Source organism: Pyrus communis, chromosome 1 (genome assembly GCF_963583255.1).
Source record: "Pyrus communis chromosome 1, drPyrComm1.1, whole genome shotgun sequence".
In the NCBI taxonomy this organism is placed as follows: domain Eukaryota; kingdom Viridiplantae; phylum Streptophyta; class Magnoliopsida; order Rosales; family Rosaceae; genus Pyrus; species Pyrus communis.
In genome coordinates, this window is record NC_084803.1 from 9,136,774 (window position 1) to 9,147,190 (window position 10,417).

Consider the following 10,417-nt stretch of genomic DNA (forward strand, 5'->3'; position numbering starts at 1 on the left):
TTATTTGTACGATCTGTAAAGTGTATAGAAGAAGAAGAAGAAGAAGAAGAAGAAGAAGCCTTTCTGAAGTTGCTTTTCTATTGGGTGAAGATGGAGCCCATAACGTAGACAAATTAACCACACGTGTCTGTAAATTTGTAATGTAAACCAATCATCTCAGATTAATTATCTTCATAAGTAATCGTTTGCTTATGGAATTATTCGGTCTTAATCACCGTTTTATCCGAATTAATCGAGCATTTTCCTAGAAGGTTCATGGGTTAAAAAGCCATCCACTTTTTTAACGACTGTTTGCATATAATTTAAATGTATCGTGAAAGGTGGGTTCCTTCAAGTTGAAGCGGAAGACTAATCCAATATCTTGCTTGTATCCTTACTGCATTATCTCTAACTACTACGACTAATACACCGTATCACTAACTTCAGAAGAAAAGGCTGAAGCTTTCAGAAACTCGACGCTGTAGTTAACACAAAAACAAGGGCACCCGAAAAGGAACACAAAAGAAACCGATTAATTAGCTTAACTGCACGAGGGTGGCTTGCGGCACAAGCAAGCACCAATATGATTATGTTGGAAGGAAGGAAAAGGAGTTTTCAAGTGTGAAAGGAAGAAAAAAATGGTTAAGACTGAGAAATGAGAAGGGGTTGTTTTTATTTTGCTCCTTAGTTTGGTAGAGGGGGAGAGAAAGGATGTGACAAAGACTCGTCAACAAGAGTCATATATATTTTCGTAGCATGATTGCAAAGCAAACCCACCATTTAAACCCTTCCTCCCACCTTCTTCCCCATTCATTCCTTCCTTCCAATGGGGTGGCTTCACTCCCTCGTCTCCCCGTTGAAGAAGCTCTGGGATCGTCTGCACTCGAGCCACAGAAAGCGTACGCAATTCCTCGTTTCTCCTTCTGCAATCTAATTCTATCTAACATCTTTCCTCTTAATCTCCAGCTCTCAGTTTGATTCTTTACAAAACTGCAGGAAAGGGGATATATATATTGTACAAGGACGTGAGGTCTTGTCCGTGTGAAGATGTGCATGTTCTCTGGTCCATCCTGGTTGACTCGCAGTCGCAACCTGCAGCTGCTGCATTGCCATCGACATGATTATTATTTAAGAGGATAGTTTTATCTTCTTGTACATTATAAATTTCACTGCGTTATACTATATATAGTGTACATACGTACGTTGATAATCCTATAAGCCTTTTTTTTTGGGGTTTCCTGCTATCTTTAGCTTGACCAGCTTTAAATTGTGTCATGCCACTTTCTCAATAAAAATTAAAAACTTTTACTTCTTGATTCTTTTTTAATTTATTCAATTTAATTTTTGGGAAAGAAGATAAAAGTTTAGCAAAAAGGAATCGATTGTGTGGACATTATTATTATTTTTTTTAAAGAATAAAGAAGAAAGTTAGAATAAATATTTAAAATTCTACCAGGCAAAATAATATATTTAGAGACGGAAATAACAATTACAAAGAGAAGCTTCTAGGGCAAAAGGAGCAAGCAAAATCATAACCAAGCTGAACGAAACTTACTAGGCAACGGATGATGACGAACGATCGCGCTAGGAGAGGAATGGCCCACAGAAGCCAAGGTATCCGCAACAAAATTAGTTTCACGAAAGAAGTTGTTTAGAATTTTAATTGGTGTTTTAATTTAATAAAAGAAAATCGGTGGGCTTTGGGTTGAGATTAATATTTTGAAGAGCGGCCCAACATATCTTCTACTCTAGTAAGTAGTAACCCTAAAACCCTACTCCTCCTTCCCCGGCGAAAAAGCTCACAACGCAGACACTCACAGGAGGGAAAGAAGAGCGGAGGCGCAGAAATTGAAATTTGAAACACAAGGTAGAGAAAGAGAGCCATGGCGGATAGCAAGGCGGTGACGATCCGGACGAGGAAGTTCATGACCAACCGTCTCCTCTCCAGAAAGCAGTTCGTGAGTCTTCTACCCACTATTCTCCTGTTTGGTCAACTAGAAAAAAAGTCGGAGAAACCAAGAGAAATATCCAACCAAACAATCCCATATCATAAACTGAATCTCGAGTTCAACTGTGCTGCCGAAGTGGAATCGTAAATCTAGCTGTAAAAGGCGTTGCCCAGAAAAGCAATGTATTTCTACGTTTTAACTTTGGGTGTGTAAATCCTTTGTTTCTTGCAGGTTATCGATGTTCTGCATCCAGGAAGACCGAATGTTTCCAAGGTTTGTTTTCCGTTCTTTAATTTTCTAATGTTAGTGTTAACATTTTACTCCTGAAAATTCTAGTACCATTGAGCTACATGTTATTCTGTAAGACTTGGCGCAAAACCAAGGGCAGCTCATACAGCCACCAAACTTAGTGGGGTAAGGCTTGGTTGTTGTGAAGAAATGTTTTGAATCTTAGACAATGGTTTGGAGGTTTGGGTTGCACTATATCGACGATGTTTAGTTGTTCGTGTTGTTAATCTCACCTTTTCTCTAGTTGTGGCTTTATTTTTTCCCTGGGCGGATTGTTTGTTCTGTCGGCTGAAAAGAATTTCTGTTTCATGGCGTAAATGTAGGCGGAGTTGAAGGAGAAACTGGCAAGGTTGTATGAAGTGAGGGATCCAAATGCCATCTTTGTTTTCAAGTTCCGCACCCATTTTGGAGGAGGGAAGTCCACTGGTTTTGGTTTGATTTATGATTCTGTTGAGAATGCAAAGAAGTACGAGCCCAAGTACAGGCTGATCAGGGTAACTTTACCTTCTTTTTTCTCAAGCACATTGCATGTAAATCGCAGTTCCTTATGCTTCGACATAAGTTTATTTCTCGTCATTTAATATGTGCATTCATAGGATTTTTTTTAATCGTTTGAGTTTGATGAAGGGACCCTTTCAGGCTATTATAAACTGTAGACAAAAGGGTTATAAAGGAGGTGAATCTGTTTTAAATTATGTTGATTAGTTTTTTCCGATCCTCTGATATATCACCTTTCACGGGAAGACCTTACAGAATTTGAAGAGTCTGATTTGTCAATGCTTCTGCGTCTGGTATATAATGGTTTTGAATGCTATAGAAGTAGGCTTTGCAGTCCTTCCCAAGTTAACAGTCATTTGTTATGTGTCAAATGGCGATGTTATGATTTCGGTCAATAGGTATCTTTCAGTTGTTGCATGTGTTTTTGGTTTGGCTTCAAATGCCCATATCCTTGGGGGTTTGTCTCTTGAATCCTTTATAACTACACACACTGAGAGTCTATCTCTAGCAGTCTCTCTCACTCGCTCAACCATGGCTACTTTTGCAGAATGGATTGGATACAAAGGTGGAGAAGTCAAGGAAACAACTCAAGGAAAGGAAGAACAGAGCCAAGAAGATCCGCGGAGTAAAGAAGGTAAAAATATATGATCCTTGTTCTGTTTTTGAACCTGAAATTGTTGGCGGAACTACTTTTTTGAACCTTGTTATGTTTTCAGTGCCCTAACTCTTTTGTGGTACCGTTTTTGTGATTCGCACAGACTAAGGCTGGTGATGCTGCCAAGGGCGGGAAGAAGAAATGAGCTTCTACACTTTCTGAGGCTGCATGTGTTCGTCTCAGCATGTTTCTGCATCAACCTCTGTGTCTCTTAGCCCCTGTAAAAGTTTTGACGATTGAATTGATCGTGCTTTTAGACTTTTAATCATGAAAATTAGTCGGAGATCATTTGCATTAATTCAAGACAAGAAAGAAACTAGGCAGAATATCGTCGCAAATTTGCAAATTCGTTGATTGTAGTTTCTGTCTACGGATGTGTTGCAACCAAAGAATGGTCCATGATATTTATTTTCCTTTTGCCTTGTTTATTGCCAAAGATCTATCAATTTGACTGAGAATTCAGCATATGTAAACGAATCTTTGAGCATATCCCTTCACTAGTATTCCGTAATTATTTTTTTGAGGTATTTGTCTATTTTCATTGAACTTTTAAGGAGCAAACAATTTCTTACTTTGATTTATCTAATTGCCCTCTTGAATTTTTATAAAGTTTAAGCGATAACCAACTAAAATTAAAAGTTAAAGGAAAATTGGCCAATGGTAAAAGTTTAAGGTGTTATTCTAAAATTAAATTTAAGAAAACATTTGACAGCTCTTTACAAATTCGAAAAAAATCAACCAACACCTCTATTTTTAATCAATTGCAAAAATGTTATTCTAACACGAAAACTATACGATTAGCCCCCGCTAAAGTTATTTATCTTTCATGTGACATTATGTATTATCTAACTAACATACGTCTACCCACTTTGAATAGTTTTTCACCACTTTTTATCTTTTAGTTTTTTTTTTTTTTTTTTGAGATGTTTTATCTTTTAATTTTTTTATATTTTATTTAATTTATTTTATCTTTTAGTTGATAAAGAGAATTTTGTTAATTATTAATTTAGATAATAAATTTGTACGGAAACAAATTATAAATTTTGTTACTTGACGGCGTTATTTTCTTGGATAAAAAGTCGGTATTTTTCTTATTTTCCAGGATTTGCTTAAAGGATAATTTGGGTTGGAACGGTCAATTTTGTTACTCTAAAAAATTTACTTATTACTTGATAATATATAAACCCTAAACCCTGAAGTAATTTACTTTCGAAGATAAGGGTTTCAGGTTTTTAATTTCGATCGAGTGGTTTTAGAAACCCCGAAACGACATTGTTTCACCTGTGTGCTGCAGTTGATTATGCGTGAGATCTGAAATTCAGTGCAGAAGTTGAGAAATGGCTTCGACAGCGATCTTCAGGAGGAAGAGAATCGTCACCGACCATGTAACGGCGTCGTCCCGCGCCAGCCCTGGATTCCGGTGGCTCGGGCATTCCCATGGCGATCAGAAATTGGAGTCCAGGGGCTTCAGCAGTATCGTCACGCTTAAGAGCAGCAGCAGCAGCAACAACGACGGTGATGATAAAGTTTCCGTGGCAAAAGACGAGTTCCGGCGATTGGGGTATGTCTATATCTCGCCAATGGGGATACATCAGCGGTGGATGTCGCAGGCGATTCGAAATGCGTCCACAGCTGCAGCGGCGGCGCCCGCCAAGCCTACTGAGGCTGGGAGTCCCAGTGATGACGAGGAGAACGAGCGATTGGCTGCCAAAAAAAGAAAGGAGGCGTCTCCGGAGGACTGCGATCAAGCTGTCCAGGGGTTGAGCACTGCGAAAGCCGCCAAGGCCAAGAAATTGCAAGAATCTCTCAAGGAAAAGGCTGTCAAACCCATGTTGCAGAAAGTTTGGGCCACAATCCTGGGAATTGGCCCTGCTTTGAGAGCTGTGGCTTCCATGAGCAGGTTAGAATAGGTTAAAATCTTTCATCTTTTTCCGATATTCTATCTTAAACTAATCTAAATTGCGATATTCTACTTTAAACTAATCTAAATTGTGGGGGAGTTTGAAGTGGGCACCATACCAGAAGCATATCCACTCTAGAAAGTGTGGCTACGCCCATGTCAGCCCATCTGTTGGCTCTTTTAATCAACAAGATTTCATTTTTAATCCAAGATGATTTCATCTTCACAAATGCTGGTTTTTATGGTTGTTTGATTATGCAGGGAAGACTGGGCCAAGAAACTTGTTCACTGGAAGAAGGAATTTATATCCACATTGCAGCATTATTGGTTGGGTATTAAGCTTCTGGGTGCTGATGTAAGGATTTGTTCGAGATTGCTGCTAAAGCTTGCTGGCGGCAAGACTCTCTCTAGAAGGGAGAGACAACAGCTCACCCGCACAACAGCTGATATCTTTAGGCTAGTTCCCTTGTCGGTTTTCATCATCGTTCCTTTCATGGAATTTTTGCTGCCAGTTTTCCTCAAATTGTTCCCCAACATGCTGCCATCAACTTTTCAAGACAAATTGAAGGAAGAGGTAGGGATTGTATATTTGTAATCGATTTAGCTTGGACTCTGCGTGACACCTTCTTTTGTTCTAGAGTTTGCTTAAATGCGTGCCTGCATGATACACGTCATGTCTCTGCATGTCCATTCTCCTACCAACCTGTGTTTTCAATTCATGTACACATAGTTTCTTTCGTATTATAGTATTTTTCTAATACTAACTTAAGTATTCACATATGCTTAGGGGCTTTGCTTTTTCCCCTTATGTTGTAGTATGTTCGATTTCAACTTTCTTATCAATTTGTAGGAGGCATTGAAAAGGAGGCTAAAGGCAAGAATCGAATACGCTAAGTTCCTCCAAGACACGGCCAAAGAAATGGCAAAGGAAGTTCAAAACTCAAGGAGTGGAGAAATTAAGCAAACAGCAGAAGATCTAGATGAATTTTTAAACAAAGTGAGGATTTCAGTTCCTATGCTAAACTTTCCATGTTTGTTTCTCCAATATATCTTGTATGCAAACCTGTCAATTTCTATGTGTAGGTTAGAACGGGTGGACGTGTTTCTAACGAGGAGATTTTGGGGTTTGCCAAGTTGTTTAATGATGAACTTACCCTTGATAACATCAGCAGGTTATCTTTTATCATGATTGCTCAAGGTTTTAGTGTTTGAATGTGATGGGATGCATTTGTCGGTGAAGTTAATGACTCTGTTTTCTGTTGCATGCAGGCCTCGGTTAGTCAGTATGTGCAAATATATGAATATTAGCCCTTATGGAACAGATGCATATTTGCGATATATGCTCCGGAAAAGACTCCAGCGGTGAGATGCATATCTTTGCATATTAGATGTACATTTTTTTTGTTGTAGCCTTTTTTTAGAAACAAGAATAGTGAAGTTAATCTTAAATTAGAGCTATTTATTAGGCTCCTCATGCTGTGCTCTGCCCAATTAGGTCTTGGTTCAAGCTTGGTCATCTTTCTTTGATATATTTTTTCTTATTTCATCAATGAAATCTTTAGTAAATCACTAGAGACATACTCTTCTTTTCAAGAAGAGCATATATTATCTTGTTGGAGAATTTGATCGAAGAATTTCTTACTATGAACATAAAGAACTACTCGAAAATGCTGCTATCCCTAATTGGTATTTGAATTAGCTACATATAAACCAAAACATGAAGTAAATAGACGAACATGCAAGAGTTTTTTAACCTATTTTCTGAAAAAGGAACTGACAAATTGAGTTTTGTTTTAATGTTTATCAACATTTTTTTTTTTGTCAGGATTAAGGCTGATGATAAGTTAATTCAAGAAGAAGGTGTGGAATCCCTTACAGAAGATGAGCTGCGCGAGGAATGCAGGGAGCGCGGAATGCTTGGTTTGCGTTCTGTTGAAGATATGCGCCAGCAGGTATACCATGCTTGGACCAGATACTCCTTTCTTCGATTGCAGATTAGGCGGTTGAAACTTCCAATACCTTTTTTGGCAACTTAGAGTCTGAATATACTTTTCAGTTTCATAAGTAGTTAATGGAGCTTGGTTATTTATGATATATCAAAACTGATCTCTGTGCTCATTTATTCACTAATGTCATCATGTAGCTTCGTGATTGGTTGGATTTGTCTCTCAATCACTCCATGCCATCTTCACTTTTGATCCTTTCCAGGTATTCTTAGGCTCCATAATGCACACCTAACTCTTTGGTTTTGTTTAATTCTTTATTATTGCTTTTACCTTCAGAAGCCCTACAGTTCATGTATATCTTGATACTGGAGCCAGTTTAACGTAGTTCTTGTTTGATGTGCATAATGCAGAGCCTTCATTGTGTCTGGAAGGTTGATGCCAGCTGACGCCGTTCGAGCTACACTGTCTTCTTTGCCAGATGAAGTGGTGGATACTGTTGGTGTTACATCGTTGCCCTCGGAAGATTCTGTATCTGAAAGGAGGAGGAAATTGGAGTTCCTTGAGATGCAGGAAGAAAAGATCAAGGTTGAAATTGTTTGTTTTTCATTTTGACGGTCTTACGGATAACTTTTAGTGTTTTAGTAACCAGAACTAAATATGTGTGTGTGTATATTTATAGCCAGTTTTGAAGCATTTAGTTTGGGGTTGTCTGAATTTGGAACCCAGAAAAAGGATGAGCAATCAAAAAGAAAAACACAAATTATAGTGCCAAAGAAAAACTCCTGAAATAAAATGTTATGACTATCATCTGACTTAGATAACTTTAGTTGAAGAATTAATTTTGATGTAACCGTTCACTTCTGTCTCTGTTTGGTTGATCCTTATTTGTACTGAGTGGCTTTCTGAATTATTATGTGACAGGAGGAGGAACAGAGAGAGGAAGAAGAGCTAGCCAGAATGAAAGAATCTAAAGCCAAAGAAGAGGATAAGGCATTGAAAGAGATGACTATCCCAACAGCCAAAGAAGCACAAGAACAAGCCAGGGCAAGGACACTAGAAAAGCAAGAGAAGCTCTGCGAAATAAGTCGTGCATTGGCTGTTTTGGCTTCCGCATCTGTAAGGACTGGACTGAATAACTCTCAATATTTTTATTGTGGAGTGTTCCCTCTTCTTTTTCCTCTACCAAAATTTCAAGTGTGATCATCAACACTGTAAGCTTAACAGTTTCTTAATATTTTGTTTGTTGAATAATATTTCAGTCTGTGAGTAGAGAACGTGAAGAGTTCCTGAGGCTTGTCAATAAGGAGGTAATTTAAAACCTTTAATTGCTCTTAGTTTATATTGGGTATTTTTTTAAGATGAAAGCATTTATCTTTGGTATGCCTGGTAGTCTTCCCTTGCTCAATATATGCAGCAGAAACATTGGGAGGGATAACTGCTTGCTGTTAATGAGAAGGACCATGCATCATAAATATTGCCTCCAGTTCTAAGTCATTTCTATGCTTCTGCTTGTTATATTGAAGAACTTGGATGATGTTGATGTTATTTATGCTTTTGTCCCTTTTTGTTTGAAGATGTGCAGATTGACGTTTGCTAATACTTTTAATGGCATTTAATTATGAGCTTTCTTATGCATGCACTAAGTCAGAAGGATGCTTTGCTTAAGGTGATTTCTTTGATCTTTCCAGATTGAACTTTACAATAGCGTGGTGGATAAAGAGGGTACAGATGGTGAGAAGGATGCCTTAAAGGCATACAAAGCTGCTCGAGATGAAAGTGACAGTACTGCTGAGGCAGAAGGTGATAATGGGATTTCATCAGCGCTCATAGACAAGGTTAGAAATTCAATTCCAACTTCTCTCTTATAACATGTTTATCATTGTTCACTCAGTGGAATTTTTTTTCTTTTCTTTTGTGTATTTCAGGTTGATTCGATGCTTCACAATCTTGAAAAGGAAATTGATGATGTAGATGCTCAAATTGGTGATCGCTGGCAATTACTTGACAGGTGAATTGTCATTTGTCATTTATGTCTTCGCACTCTTCAACCTCGATGGATGGTATTGTCATTTGTTTCTTCTTGCAGTTAATCGTTTCGATATGTGTTCAGGGATTTTGATGGGAAAGTAACTCCTGAGGAGGTTGCAGCTGCTGCGAACTACTTGAAGAATACTTTAGGCAAGGAGGGTGTCGAAGAACTCATAGGCAACCTTTCAAAAGATAAAGGTTGGTTCTTCTGCTAGGCTCATCTCATCTGTTCTCCTGAATATCTACTGCTTGTCTCATGCATTCTCACAAATGCATCTCCGATTAATTAATGTTGGTATCATCTCCAAATGCATTGATATGATTCATGATTTTGATGATTGATGATTCTTGTCGTGTTGTGTTGTCGCAGATGGGAAAATTCTTGTGGAAGACATTGTGAGATTGGGAGGTCGGTCTGAAGATGCAAACTCAGCAGAAGACGAGAGAGTTTAGAGTAGACGGTAGCATGGCATGCATATCCCAGCTCTCACTTTTGTCATGAGAAGTTGATGTGTGTACCCGTTATCCTGTCCCCTGTCCAATCCTATCGTATCCTATAGGTTTCGTTTTCCGTACATACAGAAGTGCTTTTTAATCTTCTTCTACCGGTCCGTTTGAGAGAGAGAGAGAGAGAGAAAGAGAGAGAGAGAGGGCTTAGTGCTGTCAAATATCTTTTGTACTTATCATAAGAAATATAAAAATGCATTCTTGAAAGTTAAAAGATGTTGGTTGAATTTCGAGAATCACTTCTTATTTGCTTGGAGTAGGAAGTTACAAGATATTCGTTTTGATGGAAAAGTGACAATATATTGATGATGAAGAGGATTACGAAAGGAATAAAACTTGATGTGTGTAAAAACACAAAAGATGAGAGCCGGTCTACAACGAATCATGCATGTTACTAGAAAAAAACACATAAGATCTCGATAAAAATTTTAATACTAGAGTTTTTTTATTACCAAGTACTGGAATCCTAATATATGTAGTTATATATATGCTTGGTAATTACTTAGGAGATGATCATTGTTTTCCATGACCTGCCCACCACACAAAGCTAATTTTTTGTCCTGTCTTGTTCTGCGTGTCTGCGGAACCCGTCTCGCTTTACGTGCGCCCAAATTTGTCTCGTTCTACATGCGTAGAGTTCATCTAGTTTTGCGTGTGTCAAGTTCAC

General features: G+C 38.2%; 2 protein-coding genes and 1 long non-coding RNA gene across 3 annotated transcripts; all 3 read left to right on the top strand.

The window, feature by feature from the left end:
- The first annotated feature begins 758 nt into the window (after positions 1-758).
- Positions 759-1,293, top strand: LOC137731307 (uncharacterized). The gene is made up of 2 exons (XR_011068244.1): positions 759-878; positions 976-1,293. It is a non-coding gene; the product is annotated as an uncharacterized lncRNA (long non-coding RNA).
- A 302-nt stretch (positions 1,294-1,595) lies between these two features.
- LOC137715248 (small ribosomal subunit protein eS24z-like) lies at positions 1,596-3,883 on the top strand. Its single transcript, XM_068454504.1, has 5 exons — positions 1,596-1,937; positions 2,160-2,201; positions 2,540-2,710; positions 3,262-3,348; positions 3,473-3,883. The coding sequence occupies exons 1-5, from the start codon at positions 1,863-1,865 to the stop codon at positions 3,512-3,514; spliced, it is 417 nt and encodes a 138-aa protein (XP_068310605.1). The 5' UTR covers positions 1,596-1,862; the 3' UTR covers positions 3,515-3,883.
- Positions 3,884-4,571: 688 nt separating this feature from the next.
- Positions 4,572-9,994, top strand: LOC137740134 (uncharacterized). The gene is made up of 14 exons (XM_068479950.1): positions 4,572-5,269; positions 5,531-5,843; positions 6,120-6,266; positions 6,353-6,441; positions 6,539-6,631; positions 7,095-7,221; positions 7,413-7,477; positions 7,626-7,800; positions 8,137-8,331; positions 8,475-8,522; positions 8,904-9,050; positions 9,141-9,223; positions 9,326-9,441; positions 9,614-9,994. The coding sequence occupies exons 1-14, from the start codon at positions 4,707-4,709 to the stop codon at positions 9,694-9,696; spliced, it is 2,244 nt and encodes a 747-aa protein (XP_068336051.1). The 5' UTR covers positions 4,572-4,706; the 3' UTR covers positions 9,697-9,994.
- The last annotated feature ends 423 nt before the right edge of the window (positions 9,995-10,417 follow it).

Bases quoted from the DNA above. Each gene is read 5' to 3' on its own strand.
- LOC137715248 (XM_068454504.1), top strand. From the start codon at position 1,863: ATGGCGGATAGCAAGGCGGTGACGATCCGGACGAGGAAGTTCATGACC. The intron at 2,202-2,539 runs GTTTGTTTTCCG...GCGTAAATGTAG, and splicing joins GAAGACCGAATGTTTCCAAG to GCGGAGTTGAAGGAGAAACT. The intron at 3,349-3,472 runs GTAAAAATATAT...TGATTCGCACAG, and splicing joins AGATCCGCGGAGTAAAGAAG to ACTAAGGCTGGTGATGCTGC.
- LOC137740134 (XM_068479950.1), top strand. From the start codon at position 4,707: ATGGCTTCGACAGCGATCTTCAGGAGGAAGAGAATCGTCACCGACCAT. The intron at 5,844-6,119 runs GTAGGGATTGTA...ATCAATTTGTAG, and splicing joins AAGACAAATTGAAGGAAGAG to GAGGCATTGAAAAGGAGGCT. The intron at 7,801-8,136 runs GTTGAAATTGTT...ATTATGTGACAG, and splicing joins TGCAGGAAGAAAAGATCAAG to GAGGAGGAACAGAGAGAGGA.